Here is a 27,175-nt window from a genome sequence, read left to right as displayed (position 1 = left end):
TGTGGTGGCTCATGCCTGTAATCCCAGCACTTTGGGAGGCCGAGGCCGGCGGATCACGAGGTCAGGAGATCAAGACCATCCTGGCTAACACAGTGAAACCCCGTCTCTACTAAAAATACGAAAAATTAGCCGGGCGTGGTGGCAGGTGCCTGTAGTCCCAGCTACTCAGGAGGCTGAGGCGGAAGAATGGCATGAACCCGGGAGGTGGAGCTTGCAGTGAGCCGAGATGGAGCTACTGCACTCCAGCCTGGGTGACAGTGCGAGACTGTCTCTCAAAAACAAACAAACAAACAAAAAACAAAACTATTTTACATGGGAACTCATCTTCCTCACTGCATGATGGGTGTTTGGTTATAATGCCTAACATGCTATTTTAAAGGAAAAGGCAGCTTCCCCCCAAGAAGCTGTGTCTGTGTTTACAAGTTCCAGAACTCTATCCCATTCGTCCTGAACAACAGCATAGTATGGTGCATCTTTCAAGGAGAAAAGAATATTCTGTGTGGTATTCTCCATGCATTAAATATTTTCTTCTAAATATTAACTCTACCCCAAAACATGGTCCCAGCCATTCTGCCAGTAAGTGCAGGAGATGGAAAACCCAGCCTCCTGGATAGGCACTCTTTGCCTGAACAGCGCCACTGTCTGTGTGGCTCGGGGCCAATACTACCCATGCAGAGGGCTTTTGAGGATTGTGTGAAGTCATGCAGGGAACCCCCATCAGTGTGTAGTATATGGTACACACTGGCACTGTTGGGGTGCATTGTTCGTGCTCTCCCTTTGTCTCTTTCTAGATATTCTCCTCCCCAGTATCAGAGATCAGGAGGGGCACTGGGGATAATGGAAAGCTGACAACCCCAAGAAAGGAGTCAGATGGTTTTACCAGCTCTGAGTTTTTGGAGGATTCAGACTGAGTGGGGTGATGAGAAAATGAGGACAATGCAGCTTTTGACGTTTAATGTGATTATGAAGGGAAGCACAGAGTGGCTTCCATTTACTTGCCCCTCCATCCGGCTTTGACTGGAAATGACTTGGGATTAAAACTGAGCCTCGGGTTCTGACCTTGACTGGCTCCGGTGTGTTGGGCAGGGCCAGGGTGCACCTCCATGGCTCTTCGTTGGGAAATGGGTTTTTGGCACATTTTGTGAGCTAGGCCTTTCCATGTTTGCCAGATTGAAATTCTGTCTTGCAGAATTTATAGAGGTTGGTTCTAAGGATTTTAATTTGGTATGCAGGCTTCTGAATTTCTAGAAATATTTCCCGGATGAAACATTTGCCTGAGCTGAGATGCAGTTAAGGCCCAGTTAATCCCTCCTGCTCTTATCTGTGGGATCTGGCCTAGCCTGACCCTGTTAACTGCAGTGAGGTTGCGCTGTGAACCACAAGAATGGTCTGGTCCCTGAGGCATCTGGGGGCAGAAAGAGGGGCTTTGGAAGGAGACCCAAGTGTGAATCACCAGTTGCCAGGTGACAGAGCCACGTGTTCCCTTCCTTTCCCCTCTCTTCCTCCTCTCTCATTCTCTCCTTTCCCAGAGGTCATACCAGGTCTTGAGATCCTGCTAGGTGCCAGGTATATTGCAAGTCATTACCTCTTATCCTATCAGGAGTCTACTCAGTAGCTTGCATTATCCCTGTTATACGTGATAGTAAACAGGCTTGGAGAATGGGAGGGTCTTACCAAAGGCCGTACCACCAGCACATTGCAGAGTTAGAAAGTGGCTCCAGGTCAGAGCTTCTCTGGTCCTTTTTTCTTGCATGTAAAATGGGGCAGGAATAATACAAAATTCTTGTTGGAAAAAATCAGGCAACTTACATGGAATACTTTATGCAACACCAAGAATGTAGTAGGTGCTCAATACAAGTAAGCTTCTTTCCCTTTCATCACATTCCTGATATCTAGATGCTTTCATATTCTCAGAAAACCCAGCCTGCTTTAAATGTACCTATTGGTTTCTTTCTCATCCCAGACTTGGACTGTTTTAATGTTTTTTTCCTCCCATCGTTTCCATTCAACCCTCTTGTTACTGACCCCCAGTAACAACTAATTGGAAAATCAGCAACCTGTCAAGTTGGATTAAACATCTACCTGGCAGCACCCACATGCTCTATGTTCCATGCTTGATATCGCTCCAGCCACCTTCAGTCTTTAGAGACCGCATTTATAATATCAATGATAAAATCATTTTAAATTATTATTATCAATGGTAGCTACAACTTATTGAGTATTTACTACACAGATGACCGTGCAAAGTGCTCAATGTGGCATGTTTATTTTCTCTTCCCACCATCTATCAAAGTTATGTGCTATTACCAGTCCTCATGTTACAGATGAGAACACTGAAGATGAGAGAATTTAAGTGACTTGCTCAAGGTCACACAGCTGGAAAGTGGTAGAGCAGGGATTCTTGTGCCTTTGGCCATGAAGGATGTGCTCTCAGCCGGGATGTTGTGGTTTTCTCCATGATACTGACAGATAGGAAAGGGCAGGGGACCAACTCAGCTTTGGAGTTAGGACACCTGGGTCTGCCTCCTGGCCCTTCTAGTTAGAAGCTGTGACAGTAGGCAAGTCATTTTGTCTCTCTGTGTCTTTTTCCATAAAAGGAACCCTCAGTGGTGACGTTCAGTGGGCACATGCCACTCCTGTTGGTCCTGTTGGTCAGACTGGTTTCCTGTTGTAAAAGCCAGGTTCTCTCTGACTGGCTGATGTGATCTCAAGCTGTTAATTTCTCTCTTGTTTTTCAGGTAATGAGCCAAAAAGATCATGTCTGAAATACAAGGAACGGTTGAGTTTTCGGTGGAGCTACATAAATTTTATAATGTGGATCTCTTTCAGAGAGGGTAAGTGTGCTTTACAATTTGTGTTTGTGTGTGTGTGTGAGTTTGTGTGTGTGTGTATGTTTGTTTCTTTCCGTGGAAGAAGGTGGAGGTGGGGAAGTCAGATTATAGGAAATTTGGGACTAATGAAGAAAAGATTTTCATTGTGTTTTCTTGCCAAGTCAAAAATCCAAACCTTTATTGCATCTGAAAATAAACCACATATTGACAGAGACTAGAAAGTGCTAATTCATCTCCTCCCTCCTGCACTCCCTTCTACCTACTAGCTTCTTGGTGGCTCTTTCTAATAAATATGTCAATTTTAAAGGGAAGTGAATTGATGGAAAATGAAGCTTGCCCGTGTAGCTGTGGTAAAAAGGAGTCAGTATGTTCAATACTGATGCTGATGCAGGCCATTACTTCAAAACCACGCATTGTAACACTTGTGCCTAGATCTTTCAAAAACTGATAATGTTGGTATTTGCAAACATCAATTCATATAATTGAAGTATAATGCTTTCATGTTTTTGAGGATGTAGTCTGAATTTGGCATTTCACGTGCAGGTGATATCAATAAATCCTCACGATAGACTTATCTCCAAGGCTCATTGTAAGTAATCAAGATGTGAAATGGTTATATACGAAACCAAACACAGAGGTGAACTACATGTCTTCATGATGGTTGCTACTACTTTTGACATGTTACTGACACACAAAAAGCAAAGTTAATAGAAATTGAATTAAGTCTCCAATTAACAGAGCAAATTAGTAAAAAACAAGGGGTATCTATCCATTTGCTTTTGTTGCATAACAAACTTTTCTAAAACTTAATGGCTTAAAAACAACAACTTAGTTTAGCTCATGAGTAAGCAGTTTGGACTGGGCTCAGCTGGGCGGTTCTACTGAGTTAGATGTGGCTTGCATGTTCTCAGTGGGCTCACTCACAGGTCTGGGGCTCCCAGCGGGGCTGTTGTGGTTCTCCTTGTGGCCTCTCATCCTCCAGCAGGCTTGGGCTATCAGGAGGGGAAACACACAAAATCTGTTGTTCAGTCTTGGAATTTGCATAAAGTTGTTTTTCTAATACGTTCCACTGACCAAAGCAGCTCACAAGGCCAGTCCAGCTTCAAAATGAAGAAATAGATACCATCTCTAGATAGAAGACTAAGAATCCATGTACATTTTAATAATCTACCTCCAAGATTAGACTCCAGTTGTGAAAAGATAACCCTGAGTTTAATGCTTCAAGTGCCTCTTGTGTGCTATGGCCCCTACTTACTTAAGGATGAAATTCAGTGAGGCTGAGTGGTTTTGGTGGGTGACCTGAACCCCAGGCAGTGAGAAGAATGGGAAATGGTTCTGAGACCAGCTTTCTGTTTCAGGGAAGGAGGCATATGAGGAGGGGTTCTGGGCAGCATTCACAGAGGCTGAGCTTTAATGAGGCAAAGCTCTGTGCATCCTTCTGGAAGTCCTGTTGCCATTGGTCCACCTCTCATTTGATCAGAAGTCACATTGTATATTGATAGGAGCCCTGGGCTTGGGGCTACTACTCCTGAGTCCAGGCTGTGCTACTGCTTCGGGAGCTCCTTTGGCACCACTCCACTCTGCTTTTCAGGTTCACATTTACAAGAAAAGCAAGAAATTTTGATAATGTCAGGTTTCCATCATGATATTAGACATTTTTCTTATTTGTCTTTTCCTGACTTTTCATAACAAACCATAGAACTAAGCAGTATTATCTTCATTTACCAGATAGATAACTTGGGATTAGAGAAGTAGAACAGTACATAGCTTTAACATAGCAGAGTGAGGAGCTGAAGCTAAGCTTCTCTCATTCAAAATCATGTATTATTTTATATTATTTTATTATTTAAGGTGCAAAGTGGGCTTCATTCTCCCCAGGGTGCACAAGACAGCCATCAGGATGTGGAAAGAAAGTATTAGAACGTCTATTTACAATTGCTTTGGTGAAAAAGAAAAAAAAATGGAAATCAAGCTTCACTAATAATTAGAATCCAGATTGATGTGGAGGACCTTGCTGTTTCTGTATGGCAGAATCCCATTCAGTAACTTAGGTCTCAAGAGCAAAGAGGGAGTTTGTAGCACAGACTGACATTGCAAAATACTGCAGTGTGCAACTGGCCAGTTACATACAGCTCTAAATTGATTTCTAGTTTTAACTTCACTAACCCTCATATCGTTGGTTATGAAGAGTTAGGAAAAGACAAATAGAAAAATGTCTAATACCATGATGAATCATGAATTGAAGATAATAATGGAAGCATACTAAATACCAGGAAATGCCAGAACCAACCACATTTATCCTACTTCTTACAAAAGCCTATTGATACACACAGTAAGAATTAAAGATGATAAGCTAATCTATCTAACAATAGGTAGATAGTGATTTAGTTATATTTTAAAAACTATTTGATATATAGACTTGTAAGCATAAATACTTATAACACACCTTATTCTAAATGGATATTGGGCCTTGAGATATTGACAGACACAAAATAATCACCATTAACAAAATATTTCAAAATAACACATCCAAAACAGGAATAGACCCTTGCTGAGTTGCAAAAAAGCTTGAAAAATGAGGAAAAAATCATCACCTATTCAGCAAGCCTAGGATACTCTTCCCTTTTTTCTAGATCAGTATGTTTTTGGGAAGTGTCTCGTTTATCCATGCTCACCACTAATGTCTAATATTAAATTAGGCTAAACTAAAACCAGAACTTGGAGCCACTGTAATGTTTTTCGGGAGACCAAAAATGTTACGTGATCAGCCAGGCATGGTGGCTCACGCCTGTAATCCCAGCAGTTTGGAAGGCTGAGGCAGGTGGATCACTTGAGTTTGGGAGTTGGAGACCAGCCTGGCCAACATGGTGAAAGTCCATCTCTACCAAAAATACAAAAATCACCTGAGAGTGGTGGCGGGCACGTGTAATTTCAGCTACTTGGGAGGCTGAGGCAGGAGAATTGCTTGAACCAGGAGGTGGAGGTTGCAGTGAGCTGAGATTGTGCTACTGCACTCTAGCCTGGGTGACAGAGCGAGACTCCATCTCAGAAAAAAACCCAAAATGTTATGTGATCTATTAATATATAAAATATCTATTTTTAAAACATGGATTATTATATCCTTCTCTCATCTTTAAAATACCTTTTTCTATATTTATAATGCATATTATATGTGAGTATAATTGTACATGTATAGTATTTATAAATAAATATACATATGTTGGGGTTTATACTCAAGAATGGTTTTACAGATAAACATGCAAATCATTAATAGTTGGAGACCACTCGCCCGGAAGATTAGGAATATTCTTACTAGCTTCTAGCTCTTAAGGCTAGCATTTCATGGTTTCAAGGAAGGTGCGTATTTAGGCACATATTTCAGATGTGGATGAGGGCATAATCTTATGACTACATAAGCTTGAGGGTCACTTGATTGCAGTTACTTCTATGGACAGGTCTGGGCGTGGTTTTGGTGAAGTGAATTAGACCTCTCAGGTGGATGCACACTGTTTTGTAATGATGTCTGGCATCTCTAAGGTCTCATCAGCAACAAAACTTTGCAGTTGATAACCACCAGCCTCCTAGATCCTGCCTTCGGGCAGCTGTGGACAGACTGGGCATGATGCCAACCAGGATTCTGCATTTGCCAGGGGTGTTCCTGACAGGCATGATCCCTGATGCTCAAGTACTAAGTATTTTTCTCCTCTGAGTCCCACAGGAGCTGTGGGACTTAAAATGTGCTTAAAATGCAGTGTAATTACTTTATCCAGCAAGTGTTCCATGGAGAAAGCATGGCTGCAATCCAAGCCTGGTGGGCAAGGTGGGGCCCCAGGGTAGCTTCTGAAGAAAAGCAAATGGTCTTCTGACGTTAGTAAAGAGAAGAAATGTAGATTTTGGGGAAGTTGGTTCCTTTTCGGGGTGCAAGGATGTGTGATTAAATGTGTGCTCACAAGGTCTTTGGGATGGTAAAAATTAGAGTTGGGGATTGCAAGAGAGGGAGAGTACCCTTTTTCAGACTGAGCCTGACTGTGGTCTTCCAAGTTCCACCTCATTTATGTAGTTGATGAGAAATATCTCCTCCATCCAAATGTTGCAGCTCATTGTTACATAGCTGGCCAGAAAGAAACCTCCTCTCCAGTTTTTGTAACATGCTATGTTGGAAGCATAAAGATAAAGAAGAAAGAATATTGCCTGATAATTTGTCCTGATCAGGGAGTTCCTTGCTTCTAGCACATTTATATTCATGGGTGTTTGTTCCAGTCTGAGAATGCACACTGCCTCGTAATGATGTTTGCTTTGAGCAAACAGTCAACATGCCTTCATCCAAAGTCTATATGGACTGACACAAATTCTCAAAGGGAAAACTTTTCCTCAAACCAGTCACCAAGAATCATAGGATGTCACCCCCACATTCAGCAGTAAGACTCATGCTGACAAAAAGGCAGGGGCAGGGAAGTACTGAGGACCTGGCTTTGGGGTCAGACCTTAATTTGAAGCCATGGTCTGCCATTTATGAGCTCTGAGGACTTGGAAACTTCCCCCAACCCAACATTGTATGGCCTGTAAAATGGTGGTGACAAAGTCTGTCTTGTGGGGCAATCCGAAAGTTTACGGCATTAATTAATATATGCAGAGAAGGTAGTAGGGTACTTTGTATCTAGCAGATGCCAACTAAATTTTCACTACTACAAGTACAGCCTTGTCTTTAACCTGTCAATAACACTATTAATGGAGTTACTACCCAAAAAGGTTGTCGTGACCACCTTGCTTCCCTCTTTAAAACCCTCCCAGTTTCTTTTTGCTCTCACTCATCAGACAATTCTTGGCCCTCTTCCCCCTAGCATCTCCCTTGAAAATTCTATGCTATACAAGTTCCAGCTCAATATAACCTCCTCTCCAAACCATTTCTGTATATTGACATTTAGCTATTGTGTTCAGCCCAGATTTTTGGAATCCCTAGCTTTTCCATATTCCTAAGGCACATGTGTACATGCTTTATTTGGTCATCTACTCATTCCCAAGGACACTAGTTGGCATATGCTATTGCTTTCGGCTCTAGAAACACTAAGATGAAAAGATAGATCCCCTGGCATTGAGGTGTTTACCAGCTAATGAGAGAGACTGACACATACATAGAAAATGACCATCAAGTAATTCTTGAAGTTATTTTTACGGGGTATGTATATCCCAATTAGATAACAATAATAAGTAATCCTACCTTGTGTCATACCATTTATACATTATCCAATTTATCCTTAAAACGTCCCCAAGACTCTGTATAACTTCTGTGGCATGAAGAAACCAAGTCCCCAAGCTAAGTTTCTTGCCCAAGTACAGACAGCTAACAAATGAGAAGGCCAGAACGTCTGACTTCAAGCAGCATGCGCTGTCCACCTTGCAACGTCTTCTTCACATCTTAGAAGGTGACTTGAGGTTATGGAAACAGCTGTAAGTCATTCAAACCAAAGGCTCCTAAATTAAAGGGTCACTCAACCAATGACTGTCAGTGAAGACTCGCATGTGCACCATAGTCCATGCACAATACTACTTGAGGAGATGATCAGATGAGTGGTCCCTACCATCACCAAATTGTGTAATGGTATTTGGTAAAAAAAAAAAAAAAAAAAAAAGATATGGGGGTGGGGGATGGTGAGAGGGAGGTGGGGCTGGTTAATGGGTACAAAAGAAATTAGAATAAGTCCTACTATTTGACAGCACAACAGAGTGACTATAGTCAATAATAATTGTGTGTTTAAAAATAACTTAAAAGAGGGTAATTGGATTGTTTATAACACAAAGCATAAATACACTTGAGGAGATGAATACTATCTTCTCCATGAGGTGATTACTATGCATTGCATGCCTGTATTAAAACATCTTATGTGCCCCATAAATATCTATACCTACTATGTACCCACAAAAATTAAAACTAAAATTTAAAATCAGGAAAAAAAGAAAATGGCCATCATATGCATGGTAGATGCTTGTCACTGTGACAGACTGGGGATACTATGAAGAAACAGAGAAGGAGGAATGCAGTCTCTAGGCAGAGTCGGAACAGATGTCTCAGAGTGAAATAACAGCAGAGCTGTCACTTTAAGGATGGATGTGGGTCAGCCCGACAAGGGACCTGGATATCAGAATGCTGAGCCCACCTGAAAGACCAAAGATGACAACTCATGGTCAAAGTGAAGAGTAAGCATGGGGGAGTGGGTGTAGGTGAGACGATTTATGAATTTATTTATTGCAGTATACTTTTTATTAGACTTGGAGATGTAGGGATGTGAGTGTCAACTGCCACAGACTTTCTAGACTGCAGAAGAGGAAACTGCAAAAAAGGAATGTTAGAGAGGTAATGTGTGGCTTTGCCTTCTTCTCTGTCAATGTGAGCTTCTTCAGAGTAAAGATCTGATCTTATTTGACTTTGCATTGCCAGTGCCCAGCATAGGGTCTGTGCATACTGGGAGAAAAATTTAGCTTATCTTTCATTGTATTGAACTTCCTGTTTCTTCTTTCAAAATTTATTCAATTACAGATGAGTCACATGAATCTTCATTAAATGATAGTAATAGAAGATGATTCCAAATTCCTAACGTTCCGTTTGAATCAGTGCTACTCAAATGGTGGCTCATGGACCAGCAGCATCCCCATCAGCTGGGAACACATTAGAAATGGAAATTCTTGGCTGGGCGAGGTGGCTCACACCTGTAATCCCAGCTTTGGGAGGCTGAGGAGTGTAGATTGCCTGAGGTCAGGAGTTCGAGACAAGTCTGGCCAACATGGTGAAACCCCGTCTCTACTAAAAATACAAAAAAATTAGCTGGACGTGGTGGCGTGCACCTGTAATCCCAGCTACTCGGGAGGCTGAGGCAGGGGAGTTGCTTGAACCAGGGAGGTGGAGGTTGCAGTGAACCAAGATTGTGCCACTGCACTCCTGCCTGGGCAACAGAGTGAGACTTCATCTCAAAAAAAAAAAAAAACAAATGGAAATTCTTGGCCCTGGTCTCAGACCTACTGAGTCAGAATCTCTGGTTGAGGGGCTTAGGAGACCGTGTTTTAATATGTTCCCTGGATGACTCTGGTTGAAGAGCACTGCTGAAAGAGTTCCTGTGAAAATCTCAACCTTCGTCGTGTACTAGAAGTTCCTGGAAAACTGAAATTTTTATCCTCCAGACCAATTAAGTAAAAAAATCTTCACAGTGGGACCGATGTGTCAGCACTTGCTAAAATTCCTGAGGTAATTCCAAGGTTGGAAATGACGGGATTAAGGCTAAGTGAAGATTACACAGGCCAAGTAATCTCAGCCTCTCTTTGCTAGCCTCTTTATTATAAAGAAAATGAGACCCTGACTTCTACTTTCATAACCGGATTGCGAAGCCTCCTCTTCCTCAATAGGACACTGGATCTTAACTCTGTTTATGCATTCTTCTGCTGTGGAAATTCCGGAGACTTTGTGTTAGCTTTCCCGCATGGTGCTAGTGGTGAGAAAGCAGGAGGAATGGTCTTATTTTCATATGCAATACTTTTCCCCCAAGGAAATTCTTTCTAAATGAACAATTAATTATGAAACTCATTACATAGATATTTGTTAATCATCAGTATATCCATAACTCATTTGTATCTATTTACGAGAGCATGAACCTGCATTTCTAATATTGTTAGCTGAAATGGAGCTAACATTTGTCCTTGACAATGAATTCAAATTTAGTTTTAAATATTAATTCAGACAAAACTCTAAATCAAACCGATTTTCTTTCCGAGTAAGATTTTTCATTGTTTGTTGTTTAGATTCATCCCCTGTCTTTCTTCCTCCCCTTCTTTACAATATGATTTAGGAGATTTTCTCCCCAGTGGCTTTAGATGATTTTACTGAAAAATTCTGTTCTCATCCGCAGAACAGTCTCACAAAAAGAACTTATAATCACTATTATCAGAGCTGATGTAAAAGTGTGAAGGCTCACAGAAATGTTAGGATTGAAATCTCCTTTGAACACACTCACCTACCTTTTCTCTACCAAAGTGGAAATGGTTGAGTTGAAAGTCAAGTGCTTCCTGAAAGAAAATGTCATCTTGTGTTTCTACCTGATGTTTCCCATCACTGCCTAATGCCCAGCGACATCCAGCTCCCTTGTGAAATTAGCTAACTAGCCCTGATGTGCCTTAATAGACTCAGAAATACAATTATATTTGCTTGCCAGTGATTAATTGATTTTTCTGGTTCTGTCAGAAACAATCTTTTTTTCCCACTTCTCTAATTAAAGTATGTTGAGATCCTTTTCATTCATTCCCACACTTTTGAAAGTGAGTGGGAATTATAAATATTTGAGAGCTGCATTGAGTGTTCAGTTTTGCTGGACTAAGAAGCAACCGTTAGAGAGCTGGGCAGTCAGCTCGCAAGTGAACCTTCAAGTTTAGCGTTACGATGGCTTTGACAATGATGCATTTATGAAGGTAGAGTGTCCACCATGATGAATGGTAGGTGGGTATGATTTGGACACACTGCAGAAGCAATAGATTTAATGCATCATTCCAGTCCTGTGACTTTTCAGTTGTTCAAGCCAATCCATTCCTTTTATTTTTGTTAAAGCCAGTTTGATGTAGGATATTGATCACTTACAGTCAGTGTTTCATCTAGCACAAAGGGGCAGGTAGCCTTGTTCATCTCTGAGTCTTTTTTTCTCTAAAATTCCATAATTATTATTTTAACAACAATTTTATATCCCCCCTTTCATACAATGACATTATTATTATTATTCCTATGACGAGTGAATAGACTTCAGTTACCCAAGTGCTTATGTAGATGAACATTCTGGATTATTTTTTGGACAAATCCACATTCCTGTTAATGATTGCCCTGTCCTATTTTTTTTTTCTCAATTTACCTTTTAATTTGTGACTTCATGAGCCTGCTGCTTTGAGCCTTTTATCCTCTTAACCCCTGGCTGAGGACAGATTCAGCAGGTATATAAAGAAAAGCTCTTTCCAGGGGACCGGATATTGACCTGCTGAGATTTAAAATGCCTCTGGTGAGCTCAGAGCCACCCACAGGGCGCAAATACTTCCTGGTGGAATCAAAGGCAGAGCAGAATGCCACTGGGCAGTGTGGTCCTTTCTAGTTTTGTGCTGTAAAAGAACTCTGTACTCTAAAGGTACTTGACGTTTGTCACTGAGGTCTCTTAAGTAGAGTAAAAGGTCATGTGGCCATGAGGTAGGATAATAGAAAATCAGAGACATTTAAGGAGACACATATCCTGTTTCTAATTTCATTTATTCTATTGTTAGCGGGGTACCCATGGGCAAGTTATTAAAATTCTTTAATCTCACTTTCTTCATTTGTTTTGCAGAATCTATTAAATGTCCACGAGGTGATATTTGTAAAGCACCTAGTAAAATAGAGGCCCAGGTTTTACAGTACTAGCCAAGAGGACCTAAGCCCTCTATGGACTACTCCATTGATTGTAATTGAGACTCTGAACCAAACTTCCTCAGCTGGTTAGTGCCAGGGCTAGAACAGACTTGATCTGGTCAAGCTCTGAATGTATGTTCCTCTCTACATTTTATGCAGGTACTTTACACTTATTACAGCTAATTCCTCAGGAAGGGGCTTTTTGCCACTTAAAAACTTAATTGATATGGTTTGGCTGTGTCCCCACCCAAATCTCATCTTGAATTGTAGCTCTCATAATCACTGTGTGTTGTAGGAGGAACCTGGTGGGAGGTAATTGAATCATGGGGGCGGATTTTTCTCAGGCTTTTCTCGTGATAGTGAATAAGTTTCAAGAGAACTGATGGTTTTAAAAAAAGGTAGTTCCCCTACACATTCTCTCTTGCCTGCTGCCAGGTAAGATGTACCTTTGCTCCTTTTTCACCTTCTGCCATGATTGTAAGTCCTTGCCAGCCATGTGGAGCTGTGAGTTCATTAAACCTCTTTTTTTTAAAAATAAATAAATAAATAAATTACCCAGTCTTGGGTATTTCTTCATAGCAGTATGAAAATGGGTTAATATACTAATGGATGTCATGTTTATTCCTATCGGCTTCAATAGGAGAAATCACATTTTCTCTTTTTTACTTTACATTTGAGATCTACAAAGTGAAAATGCCACATTTCTAAAGAAATAATAGCTTTAGGGACACTAGGGAAATATAGTCAATAAAATATACTAAACTCTAGAAGGTTTTTCTTCCCTAGAAGTTTTTTGAGTAGATCTTGGCCCAAAGGAGGTATAAGAGAGTGGGATCCTTCACTGCTTTTTTTTTTTTTTTTTTTTTCCATGAGTTGTCAAATATTGCTCAAAAGCAGTTTTAAATGTATTCCTTCAGATATATTCATTTTAAACTTTCAGTTGCACACGTATATATATGTGTGTATGTTTATAGTTCTGATTACATAAATATGCATACTGTGGAAATAAGAAGAAGTACAAAGAAAAATGTCATCATATTCTTTCACTAGGCACAAACTATTTTATATTCACATGTATTTTCCTTCACAGAAATGTAGTGTGTAAGTTACTCTCTGTTTTTCTCACTTTCCAAGTTATACACATTTTCAATAACCCTACATATTTTTACAACATAATAACTACACAGAATTCCGTCATGTGATTCTATTATAATTTATTTAACCAATGCTGTATTTTTGGGCATTTCATTTGTTTTATAGTTTTAGTTTTAATATTAAAATGCATTTAAGAGCATTTTAGAAATGGGGGAAAAACATGTTGCTATGCAACAGTAGCACAAATTTTCATAATTTCATTATTTAAAATTGTCATTTTTTTCTTTATTAGGAAACTATTCTCTATTGATAATATAAATAATATGCTCTAAAAATGAATACATCTTGCTGCTTGTCTTGCTTTGTAGTCCAGGTTAATGTTCATGAAGATTCATACTCTGTTTGATCAAACTCTTCTATCATTGAACAAGGTGAGGGAGGAAATGATCTTTGACTTAACTGTCCTCATATACTCCCAAATCTTTTCTGCTCCACCCCTTCTAAAACCTCTGCAAAAGACATTTCACAAAGCTTAGAGGAACTAAACATAGATTAAGAAACTTCATGATATTAGGTAATGGATCTGCACTTTTTAAGTGAGAGAAGTTTTCATAAACAAAAGAAGTCTACAAATCTTCCATTCAGCTGATGTAAGGGTTTCCATGGCTCCACAGACCCCAGCCATTGACACTCAGGTAGCTGAGTTACTACTTAGAAACTTTTGGAAAAACAGAAGACACCATTGGAAGGCTGTTCTGATGTTCTTCCTCGAAGTAGGCAGATCTTTGCTTTCACCATCATACTTTGTGTTTTCAGAACAAGTAAAATCTGGTGTTTTATTTGAAAAAAATCACTTCACCATCATTGGGTGAAACTGTCTTTTATGTCTCAACCCAATGGAGTTAACCAGAATTCTTTGGAGAAGAAAAATTTTAAAACTCTGTATTATTACAGATAACCTCATGTAATTCTCACAATTCTACAAGGAATATTGTATTATCCCTAAATCATAGAGGAAGCAGAGGCTCACATGGGTTCAATATCTGCCCTGGTTTTGAACATTCTGCAGGTGGCCACTTGAAAGAATTCATTCTTGGATGCTTAGACTCTAGCATTCACATACTCTATGTTTTCTCTCGCTCTCTGGCTCTCTTTTTCTTTCTCTCTCTCTTTCCCTTTCTGTCTCTACCCCTCAACACACCATTTTAGTCCTTTCGTGCTGCTATAACAAAATGCCTGAAACTGGGTAATTTGCAAATGGCATATACTTATTTTCTCACAGTTCTGGAGACTGGGAAGTCCAAGATCAAGATACCAGCATTTGATGCCTGGTGAGGGCCCTTGTGCTGTCTCCTTACATGATAGAAGGGGCAAATGCTGCCCTGTCACATGGTGGAAAGTGGAAGGGAGAAAAAGCTTAAGCTAGTTCCCTCCAGGCCTTTTATAAGTCACTAATCCACTCATGAGGACAAAGCCCTAATTACTTAATCACATTCCAAAGGGCCTCACCTCTTAACACCGTTAGGAGGGCATTTGGTTTTAACATACAGTTTAGAGGGGACACATTCATACCATAGTGCCACAGTGCATATTTTGTTTTATTTGGCTCAGACAAGGGCATTCAAATGTTGTGATGTCTTTCTCCCCCTGTTTCTTAAATGCCATGCACTGCTGCAAACAGTGAAATTATAGAGCGGTACTCTCAGGAGGAAATTATACTCAGACTTCCCTTTCTCGCTGCTTGGCACCTGCCAGGGTCTCTTCCTTGAATAACGAGAAGATAATGTGGGTTTTGAGAACTGAATCTTTCCAGTCAATGACTGACAGACGTCAGAGATACTTTCTTAATCAAATGTACTCACATTTCCTTAATAAAAGTTTATTCTCCAAATAGAGTCCTCAGAAGTGATCATGGTCCCCTTTTTCTCCTTCCTTAAAAGACAGTGAATGATTTTTTGTCCTTGCGATAGTTTGCTGAGAATGATGATTTCCAGCTTCATCCATGTCCCTACAAAGGACGTGAACTCATCATTTTTTATGGCTGCATAGTATTCCATGGTGTATATGTGCCACATTTTCTTAATCCAGTCTATCATTGTTGGACATTTGGGTTGGCTTCAAGTCTTTGCTATTGTGAGTAGTGCCGCGATAAACATACGTGTGCATGTGTCTTTATAGCAGCATGATTTATAATCCTTTGGGTATATACCCAGTAATGGGATTGCTGGGTCAAATGGTATTTCTAGTATCTAGATCCCTGAGGAATCGCCACACTGACTTCCACAATGGTTGAACTAGTTTACAGTCCTACCAACTGTGTAAAAGTGTTCCTATTTCTCTGTGGGAATTGAACAATGAGAACACTTGGACACAGGAAGGGGAACATCACACACTGGGGCCTGTTGTGGGGTGAGAGAAGAGGGGAGGGATAGCATTAGGAGATATACCTAATATAAATGATGAGTTAATGGGTGCAGCACACCAACATGACACATGTATACATAGTAACTAACCTGCACGTTGTGCACATCTACCCTAGAACTTAAATTATAATATATATGTATATATTAAAAAAAAAAGAGAGAGTGAATGAGAAAAGAGTCCCCTTTGGCTCACTTCTCGCTGATGTTTTCCTCCTCAAAAGGGAATGTGTGATGTTCCTCCCATGGCATTTTCATACAAATCCCCCCCTTGAAAGATAAACCTCAGGGTCATTTTCCTCCATTTATTGATTTACAGACTGTCATCAATTTGCTCATTTGGGAGACCTTGAGCTCTTGCTCTTGTTGGCTCTATCCTAAGAATTCTGGGCAGAGCAATGAGAAAGACACAATTGTGAACTCAAGTTGCTCCTGATATAGTGTAAGAGAGACAGGTGGAAGTCAAGAAAGTGATGTCAGAAATGGAAGTTAAACATGGACAAGATGTTGATGGAGGACAGAGAACTCCCAAAACACCCACCCAGAAGGTATCAGGATGGGTTACTTGGAAGAGAGGGCATTCACAAGCCAAATAAAGGCTGGAAGGGGGTCTCAGGCATTGAGAAGGTATGCACAAAGGTACAGAAATGGAAAAGGGCATGTCATCTCCTGGGTAGTGCTAGGGTTTTCAAGAGTACTGCATACAAGAGTTTTGTTTTGTTTTTGATAGAGTGGGAGGGATGGGGCTAGCCAGATTCCAGGGAGATTAATCATGAAGGGTGTGTGTGTCCCCTTCTGGAGCTGGGATTGCATCTGTAGATAAAGGAAGACTATGAAAGAATTTGAGTAGGGGAGTTGCTTGATTGTATGTGTAACAGAAATGACACGTTAGAATCAAAGAGGACGACAGCTGGGGTGGGGAGAAATTATTAAAGAGGTGAAGGTAGCTCAGAAGGAGAATAATTGAGGACTGCTGAGGTAATGGAATGAAAATAATTGGTGTTTTTGCATTGTGTTGAGGGGAAGGGAAAAGTTTCAGTGATGGTAAGAGGTTCCCTTGGGTGAATTAGTCAATAAAGCTGAAGGAGAAGAGGATCAAGCAGCAAGAGGAGTTGATGTGAGTTCATAGGTCTAAAGGCAATGGGGTATCTGAGCACAGAGGCCAGGTGAGAATCTGGGCTGGGATTCATCAGCTCATAATCGTAATTGAGCTTGGCTAAAATCACTCAGTGACTGTACAACACTAGCACAGGTGTGTGAGCTCAGAGTGTACCAGGAATTTTTACTGCATCAACTCACTTGATGCTGTCGATAGACCTATGAGATAGGATTATTTCACAGATAAGTACACTGAGGCCCAAGGTCACTTGGCCACCCTATGACAGTCAGGGTTTGGATTCATAGCTGTTTGTCTCCAGAGCCAGTATTATGAAGTCTGAATTTTATTTTGTTGGTAAGACCAGACTCTAAAGAGAAAATTCAAAATTTAAGTATATTTGAAGGTGAAGAAACTTGCAAAAGAGTCTCAGCTAGAGCTGTTGGAGAGATGCAAGGAAAATCGGGGCAAAGAATTCAGAGAATCAAAGAAATGTGAGAGCCAGAAGGCGGGAGCATCCCAAGGCTAAATGTTGCAGAGGAATCAAGGGTATAAGGACCAAAAAGGATCCTGATGTCGGCTCAGGAGTCAAGAATAGCCTTTGCCAAAATAATTTGTCTATATGATGAGAGCAGCAGCCAGAGAGCCTTGTGTGCAAATATGGATGAGAACTGATCCTGAGAGGAAAATCTCACCATGCGCTTGGGGGAGCTGACATATAAACCAGGTTTAACTACTCAATATGGTCGGAGACAGAGAAGGCTTCCTAGAGGAGGTAGAAAAGCATGTGTAGGAGTTTGGACTTTCTCTCCTAGGAATGGTACAGAAGGTGAGAGTGTGGAATGTTTCAAGTAGGGGAGTGATGTGATCAGATATGGGTCAGAACATCATTTGGCTGAAGTGTGAAGAGCAGATTGTAGGAGGGAGAGGCATTGCCTGCCTAGAACATAGTTGGCACTCACATGTTTTAATTCACATTTATTGGATGAGGTGTCTTATGTTAGCTGGATATTGATGAAGGAGACATGTACTGAGCTGTGTGACAAAGTTCCTACTGCACTCCAAATCCTATTGATGAGTAGTTTCTGAGATGTTGGGGTTAGGTTTATATAAAACTTAAGTCTCACTACTGATTTCTCTCTTCCCATGAATTAGGGAGCTATAGAACCATAAGAAACAGTAATGGAATGGAACCAATGTGCTTAATTTATAGCTGGGAACATTCCCAATACCCTCCTAGTGGGGGGCATTGAGGAAAACAGATTGAACAATAAGTGTAAGACGTAGGCATGGATGCCAAAATGGGATTTCTTTCTGTCTCTCTCCACCCTAACTGAGATAAATCTTTAGACTCAAGTGTTTAGAGACAGAAGGCCAGGGAGAGTGAAAGGAGAGAAGATGAATGGATGCCTGGCTCCCAGGAGAAGCCCAAGGTCCATTAGCCAAGTTGTATTTACTGAATACAAGGGAAAAACAGCAGCTAGTCATAAGACTGTGCATGGTTCTTGATATTTTTTGTTTATTTATAATATTTACAAGGTGATGTTTATTTTAGACAGTTGTACACATCTATGGGGTACACCCGATATTTTGATACATGCATACAATGTATAATGATCAAACTGAAGTAATTGGGATACACATCACCTCAAACATTTATCATTCAGATTTGATATTTAAAGCAATTAACCCCCTACTTATTATTAAAATGCATCCCAGTAAAAATCTTGGCCTTTAAACAGTCAAATTGGCCAAGCTTCATTGCCTGGGTGAAACTGTTTCATGGGTTTAAACACTGTCTGGGTGCCAGTGGGTTCCCAATGTCTGTAATCAGTCAGCCTTCATGTGGCCCCTTCTAGACCTAGAGTATTATGCACAGAGCATTATGTCAATGTTTCCAAGGTTCCATACAGGATCAGTCAGAAAAGTACTTAGTTAATAAAAAATAATCTGGTCGAAAGTAGCGGCTCACACCTGTAATCCCAACACTTTGGGAGGCCGAGGCGGACAGATCACCTGAGGTGAAGAGTTCAAGAGCAGCCTGGTCAACATGGTGAAACCCTTTCTCTACTAAAAATACAAAAATTAGCTGGGCATGGTAGCACATGCCTGTAGTCCCAGCTACAGGGAAGGCTGAGGCAGGAGAATTGCTTGAACCTGGGAGGCAGAAGTTGCCATGAGCTGAGATTGTACCACTGCACTCCAGCCTGAGCAACAGAGTGAGATTCCATCTTAAAAAAAAAAAAAAAAAAAAAAAAAAGGTCTGCCCTAAGCATGTAGGAATTGGTGGTGTCTTGGTTTTCTAGGGTTGCTGTTACAAAGTATGCAAAACTGGGCATATAAAGCAGCAGAAATGTGTTGTGTCACCATTCTTGGGTCTAGAGGTCTGAAATCAAGGTCTAAGTGGCATTCTTCTTTCTCAGGACTGTGAGGATCTGTTCCATGCCTTTATCCTGGCTTCTGGTGTCTTTTCTGTTAACCTCTGATGTGCCTTGGCTTTTCAGTGCATTACTACAGTTTCTGCCTCCACCTTCACATAGTGTTCTATCTGTGTCTCTTCATAGGATCTTCCCTCTGCACATCAGCCTTTGTGTCCAAACTTCCCCTTTTATAAGGACACCAGTCATATTGGATCGGGACCACCCTAATGGCCTTGTTTTAACTCTATTGGGCTTTCTTAGACTCTGTAAAGACCCTGTTTCCAACTAATGCCACATTCTGAGGTACTAGGAGTTAGGACCTGAGCATATCTCTTTGAAGGGGACACAATTCAGCCTGTACAGGTGGCATCTGCTAGTTTTGTGTAGAGGGAACACAATTTGGAAAAGCATAAAAAGGCATGCCTTATAGGTGAAGTAAAATTTTGGGTAGATTCTATATGGATTTTGTCAGGACTGAAAGGGGTTTCCTGGAATGTAAGACTTTCAGGGCTAAAACCACGAAAGTCCCAGGCAAACTGCATTGAGTTGGTCACCCTAGGGTTACATGGTGAATGATGACTTTGGGGAGGTAAGCAGGTTATATGGCAAGGACATTAGATATGAAGACCATGGACATTATCTGGTGGTGAGTAGGCACCGCAAGGTATACAAGGCAATAGGAATGACAAGTATACAGGCATAAAATGTGGAAGTTCTGGGAATTAGCGTATATATCACACAGCTCAGCTTCCTTAATGTATGAATAAGGAAACAAGGCATAGGAAAAGGAAGCTTTGCCTTCAATAGATAAACAGCTGGGAGGTGGAAGAATCCTCTCAGAATCTCAGCTTTCTGATTCCTAATCAAGGCCCTTTCTCTTTCACAACCAAATATTCCAGTGTATTCAATGGAACATTAGTCCCTCAGATACAGCCTGCAATATCTCTCTCGGGATTTTTACAGCAGCAATATTTCTCCACATGTGTCACAGATGTGCGTGTGTGTGTGTGTGTGTGTGTATGTGTGTTGTAGAAAACCTATTTACAATTCCTGATTCTAGTGTCCCAGTGAGCATCTCTTGGAGGATGGCTATTTTCCCCAAGCCACCTCCTTTCATGCATCAAAAGGATTGATTTGCAAAATTGTCCTAAGCTGGATTTGATGAGAGGGTTGGAATGGTTGACTGCCTTGTGCCCTTGCCTATTGGCCTCCTTTTGAATAACGACATAGGAATGTTGACTTAGGTGAAAGAACGAGATGGCATGTTTTGCTGTCTATTTACATGAAGCACTTCATGTAGCATATTCTAGGTTTCATCTTTGAAATATCACGAGAATGAGGAAACTTCTCAGATGAGGACACAAAGGAAATCCAAAGGAATTTGCTTGGGGACTGGGATTTGGGTCCTGGCATCTGGTATCAGAGTGACTGAGTTTAGTCTTTACTTCAGGACTTCTGAGCAATGGTGGCCATGGCCAAGGTACTTAATCTCTCTCATGTGAACATTGAGAATAATGATAGAGTCCACCTCACAGGTTTTTTGTGAACAAAAAAATTGTGTGTGTGTTTTTCTCAATAAATTCTAGCTATGTGGATATTCTTGATCATCATCATGAAGATGGTTATTCCATAATTTGTCTGAGGGAACACTATGGCAGGTGAATGGTAAATCTGGGATTGAAGGCTGAATCTGGCTCACTGCAGAACTTATGGATTCTTAAACATGCTTTCCATTTCTGGCTCTGCTTTTCTCATCTTAGCCTGCGGAAAAGTGGGCCTGTATGAGCCACAAAACTACCTCTATTGAGAGTTTGTCTGTCCATCCATCTATCCTCACACATAAGTATTCATTCATTCATTCAGTCATTCATTCATCTATTTTATCTCTCATCATACACATATCAAATATGTCATTTGTGGCCAGCCCTATGTCAAATGTTGGAGAATTTAAGAAAGAAAAAATGAAAAAGAACCAGCCTTCCTTAATCCCTGCTATATCCTGATATATCCTAGGGATTGTGCTAGACATTTTATCTGCATTATTTCATTTAATTATCCTGGAGAAGCAGATACTATCTGTTCCATTTTACACATGAGCAAACAGCCTTCAACAAAGAGTAAAGCAAAATAACTTACTTGAAGCCATGCAGGATACTCTGTGAAGGGTACAGGATCCCGTTCCAAGTCTGTCTCACTTCCAAGTCTACATTCTTTCTCCAAAGGCATGGAGTTTCCCTTCCAAAACACATGTTCTGGGTCCCTGTTCCCAAACAGCTCCAAACCTTATTGAACAGTCAAGAAGTGAGGAGGCACAGAGGTACATCCTTTGCTTTTGTTGCTGCTACTTCACAAGGGGCATTAGCCCAGGTGAACTGAAGGGGGTTTCCTGGAATGTAAGACTTTCAGTGCTAAGACCATGAAAGTCCCAGGCAAACTGCAATGAGTTCGTCACCCTAAGGTTACATGGTGAATGATGACTTTTGGATGACCTCCTGCCTGCCCTTCTTGGCTGGCCTCATCTAGTCTGGTGCCAGAGGGGCCTGGGCCCATGGCCACAACTCTCTGCTCCAGACAGATCTCTGGGCTTCCCCATCCATGTTTAAAGTCCAGGACACTGGGCACATGTTGACAAACCTGGGCACTCTAAGCCTGGCCAATTATGCCCCAACCATGTCCTAAAAGAAGTAATTAAATGAACTGGAGATGATTCAGAGGTGTGCAAGCACAATTTTGTGATTACAAATGGTTTCCCAGGAAGATCAATTGGATTCACTCTTAGTTTCTCTTAAGTCCAGACCTAAGACTGAGAGTGAAAAGAAGGTAGATTTTGAATGTTCACTACCAGAAACTGTTTTCTAATGGAATTGTCCTCAATGAAAAGGATTGTTGTGGGCAGTCATTAGTGTCCTTACCAGAAGAAGATGTGTTAATATAGTTGGGAGTCTAGGAAAGCTACTGCCAGGGAAGAAAGTGGTGAAGGATTGAGTCACAGGTCTTAAAGCATTGTTGTTTATAAAGTGTTGACTTTCTTTTGTCATGTTGAATTTTATAAAGCAAACCGATGTGTAAAAGAGGAAAAAAGGCCAGGTATGGTGGCTTATACCTGTAATCTCCGCACTTTGGGAGGCCGAGGTGGGCGGATCACCTGAGGTCAGGAGTTCGAGACCAGCCTGACCAACATGGAGAAACCCTGTCTCTACTAAAAATACAAAAATTAGCCAGGTGTGGTGGTGCATGCCTGCAATCCCAGCTACTCGGAAGGCTGAGGCAGAAAAATTGCTTGAACCTGGGAAGTGGAGGTTGCGGTGAGCTGAGATGGAGCCATTGCACTCCAGCCTGGGCAACAAGAGTGAAATTCCATCTCAAAAAAAAAAAAAAAAAAAAAAGGAAAAAGAAGAACTAGTCTGATTGTTGTTGCATGGGGGGCAACTTTGAGCCTTCTCCTCAGCATGAGGACCTCATTGTACATATTTGAACCACTGGGATAACAACAGTAAAAACAGTCATAGTAGAATTAGCCAATAGTCACTGAACATTTACTGTGAGCTTGGTACTCTTCCAGACTTCATATTTATGATCTCATTTAATTCTTAACCTCATGAAATCAGGACTATAATTCTACCACTGTTTTGTAGGTAAGGGAACCAAGACACAGAAGCATGATGTGACTTACTCGAGGTAACACTGCTGGTCTGAGGCAGAGCTTGGCTGCCCGTTGTGAGATCAGATTGGGGAATCTCTAAGGTCATCTTGATCCTTACCAGTCTGATTGTCCTAGAACAGGTGTGATTGGCTCAGGCCCTGACTTTCCGTCCCCTGGAGATCAGCAAGCAGAGTGATGATGGTAGGTGACTGACGACTGCAACTTGTATCATCTTAAGAATAAAAATAAAAAATCTCAAGGGGTTGTGAGAGGGCTGTTAATTATAAAAGCAGCAGACTGTCTTTGTGTGCAATCCTGACTGGGCACCATTCCTTTTGGCTATTTCCTTCTTGTGATCTTTCTGAAGCTTGGGTTTCCATGCACTACGCTCATGCAGAGATGACCTGTGAGACTTTTAAGCCTCGATGTTTCATGTTATGATGCCAGGGTGAAGGATCCCAGACTTCTGTAAGCATTGCCATCTCTTTTGTTCTCTCACTTTGAGGCTGAGCCAATCACAGGCTCATGGATCATTGATACCACAGGAAGGGATGATTTGTGTTGTGAAGTGCAGAGCTCCATTGCCAGCCTTACATTTAGAAAGCATCAAGACCCATGACTTAGGTGGATTAGGACATGATGTTACTGAGACATTCTGTCAAGTCCCATTCCCTGAGTGAGGAGCAAGGTCCTCCTGGGGAAGACACTGTTCTACTCAGACCTGCCTTCATTCATTCATTCATTCATTCTTCCTTTTGTTCATTCCTCCATTCATTCTTCCTTTTGTTCATGTATTTATTCACTTACCAAACTGTAATTGATACCTATGTGCCAATCAGGGTGCTAGATATTAGGGACCCAGAAGTGAAAACACAGAACCTTTTCTTGGGCTTCTAAAGCCTCCTGATAGAAACAGACACATATTATCATACAGTGTGATTATAATGGACATTGGTGAGTGCTTGCTACCTGCCAGGCCTTCAGCTGAACTTTTCACATGATATAATTTTTTATTTTCTTCAACATTTATTTTAAGTTCCAGGGTACATGTGCAGGATGTGAAGCTTTGTTACATAGGTAAATGTGTGCCACAGTGGTATGCTGCACAGATCAACCCATCACCTAGGTATTAAGCCCAGTGTTCATTAGCTATTCTTCCTGATATTCTCCCCCTCACCACCTCTGACCCCCCAACAGGCCCCAGTGTGTGTCGTTCCCACTATATGGCCATGTGTTCTCATTGCTCAGCTCCCACTTATAAGTGAGAATGTGTGGTGTTTGATTTTCTATTTCTGTGTTACTTTGCTGAGGATAACAGCTTCCAACTCCATCCACGTCCCTGCAAAGGACATGATCTCCTTCCTTTTTATGGCTGCATAGTACTTCATGGTATATATCATTGATTGACATTTGGGTGGATTCCATGTCTTTGCTATTGATTGTCAATCAATGACTATATATCATCTTTGCTATTGATTGTCAATCAATGACAATATGTATCATTGACTGACATTTGGATTGATTCCATGTCTTTGCTATTGTGAATAGTGCTGCATTTGTGAACTGCTATTGTGAACATACATGTGCATATACCTTTATAATAGAATGATTTATATTTCCTTGGTTGTACGCCCAGTGATGGGATTGCTGGGTCGAATGGTATTTCTGGCTGTAGATCTTTGAGGAATTGCCACACTGTCTTCCACAATGTTGAACTAATGTACATTCCCACCAACAGTGTAAAAGTCTTCCTTTTTATCCGCAACCTTGCCAGCACCTGTTGGTTTTGACTTTTTAATAATCACCATTCTGACTGGCGTGAGATGGTATCTCATCGTGGTTTTGATTTGCATTTCTCTAATGATCAGTGATGTTGAGCTTGTTTTCATGTTTGTTGGTCACATGAATGTCTTCTTTTGAGAAGTGTCTGTTCATATCCTTTGCCCAGTTTTTAATGGGGTTGTTTGTTTTTTCTTGTAAATTTATTTAAGTTCCTTGTAGACTCTAGATATTAGACCTTTGTCAGATGGATAGATTGCAAAACATATAACTTAATCATATAACACAGACAAGTCCTATCCACATCCACCTTCTCAGATGGAGAAACTGAGGCAGTAGAGATCATCATTCAGGATGTTATGGGAGCCCTTCCATGGCAGAGTCTGATTTTCCTTTGGCAAATTCAGGAATGGCTGAAAGTCATGGTCAGAAGATGCTCTCCCCTCCTCTCAATTTTGGGATGTCCAGTGTTGTAGCCACATGGCTGGGTGGTTTGGGGGCAGTGAGTGGCTTCAGATAGATTTGGACAGAAGACTGAGTTAGTATCACAGAGTCCTCACATACCATGTCAAAGGGGCTTGAACAAATTGATTATGGGGTACCACATTGGCAAAACAAGGGTTTCCACTGTGATTATGGTGGCTGACTTGCAGTCAGTCTACTGCCCACCCTGTCTGTTTAGAATTACCCGGAGTTACATAGACTCTGTTACCTCCAAGCTTTGCCCCTGGCCCTGCTGCTGCTACAAGCACTCTTTCCATCTACAGTGTTCTCTCGCCAACTCCTGCGCATGCCTTTTGTCTCTGCTCAGATGTCACTTATTTCAGGAAACTTTCTGACGGCTGAGCCTGTTTGAGGAGCCTCCCCCATGCTCTCCTGTGTCCTACCACTTATGCTAATCACCTCACTGTGACACAGCAGGGCCTTGCAGCCAGGTCTCATCCATCAACTCCTCTGTTTCCCCGGCTTGCCACTCAGGCTGGCACAGAATGAGGCTCAGTCAAAGCTTGTTGAAAAGTTACCTGAGCTGGGCTGAGCTATTCTGACCCTCGTCCTCCACTTATCCAACAATGAAACAGTATTTATTGTCTAGTGCATTGCTGACACAGTGCTGGATGCTGCTTTCATGGTCATGACCCAAACAGAACAGTCCCTGCTCTTCCGGAGCATCAGTCCCGTGGGAGAACAAGCATAAAACCCAAACTTCCTTTTCCAAGTGGATCATTCAGTTTGAAATACATGCTGTGATGTAAAATGCAGGTGGCCATAGAAAGTGTAGCAAAAAGCCTGGTGCGGTGGCTCACACCTGTAATCCCAGCACTTTGGGAGGCCGAGGTGGGTGGATCATGAGGTCAGGAGATCGAGACCATCCTGGCTAACATGGTGAAACCCCGTCTCTACTAAAAATACAAAAAATTAGCAGGGCGTGGTTGCAGGCGCCTGTAGTCCCAGCTACTTGGGAGGCTGAGGCAGGAGAATGGCATGAACCCGGAAGGTGGAGCTTGCAGTGAGCCGAGATCGCGCCACTGCACTCCAGCCTGGGTGACAGAGCGAGACTCCGTCTCAAAAAAAAAAAAAAAAAGAAAAAGTGTAGCAAGAGACTCCTAATTTAGACGGAGGGTTCGGAAAAGCGTCTTTGAGGAAGTAACATGTAACAGGAGACCTGAAGGTTAATTAAGAGATAGCCAAGTGCAGGTGGGAGGAAAAAGGCCAAAGGAAGGGCAGTCGTGTGACCCAGATTATTTCAGAAAATGAAGTGAGGCCACCATGGCTGCTGGAGAGGCGAGCTGGCACCAGGTTATGATGGGCTGTGATTCTCTGTTGGGCATCTTTCATTGCACTGCATTGGCCACCTTGCCATTGAGAATTACAGGCAGCCCCATGGGACTGAACCCCAGAGTCATTCTTGACATGATATCTTCTCCCTTGACACTTGTTATCTTTTGTTAATCCTCAGGCAATGCTTTTGGCTCATATTGGTAAGATACCTCAAATCCTGCAGCTCTTCTCAGCATCTTCACTGCTGCCATCCAGTCTAAGCCACTGTCCTCACTCACCTGGATGCCTGTTACTGCCTCTCCCTAGCCTCCCTCTGCCTCCCTCCTCATCCCATTCTCATGAGCACAGCAGCCAGAGGTGCTGGAGGGGGTATAACTAAATGGTACAGGCCTCAGCATTGGTTGAAAGGGTCAGGCAGCAGTGGTCTGGAAGGGCCATGGAGAGAAAGGAGCTCCTAAACCCACCTCCTGTCCAGTGATGTTTCAGATAAGAGAAAACAACCAAACCAGTGCACTGCAGGGGGCTGCAGGGAGCCAGAGTCCTCAGGGAATGCAGGTTTTCTTTATCTCAGGCAGGGAGACGCAAGAGTATTTGGAGGCATTTTCTGATTATGAGGTGAGAGTTCCAGGGGGCACAGTAGACACGTTTTGGAGGTGATGGAATGGTTGTGGACTTAGTCAAGGGCAAGGAAGAACGTGGGGTGCTT

At 41.6% G+C, this 27,175-nt stretch overlaps 1 protein-coding gene across 7 annotated transcripts in view; it reads left to right on the top strand.

Annotated features, from left to right (window-relative positions):
• Positions 1 to 27,175, top strand: part of FAM135B (family with sequence similarity 135 member B) — a 446,472-nt gene that overhangs the window by 209,489 nt on the left and 209,808 nt on the right. For all 7 annotated transcript variants that reach the window (XM_058443732.1, XM_058443730.1, XM_058443728.1 and 4 more), the window contains one exon: positions 2,739 to 2,834. In XM_058443732.1, coding sequence (XP_058299715.1) covers positions 2,758 to 2,834 — 77 coding nt within the window. In that variant the 5' untranslated portion in view covers positions 2,739 to 2,757. The remainder of the gene's footprint in view (positions 1 to 2,738; positions 2,835 to 27,175) is intronic.

Source organism: Hylobates moloch, unplaced genomic scaffold, assembly GCF_009828535.3.
Source record: "Hylobates moloch isolate HMO894 unplaced genomic scaffold, HMol_V3 SCAFFOLD_9, whole genome shotgun sequence".
Lineage (NCBI taxonomy): Eukaryota > Metazoa > Chordata > Mammalia > Primates > Hylobatidae > Hylobates > Hylobates moloch.
The sequence above is the reverse complement of the archived record's forward strand: the minus strand, read 5'-3'. Positions and strand labels throughout refer to the sequence as shown.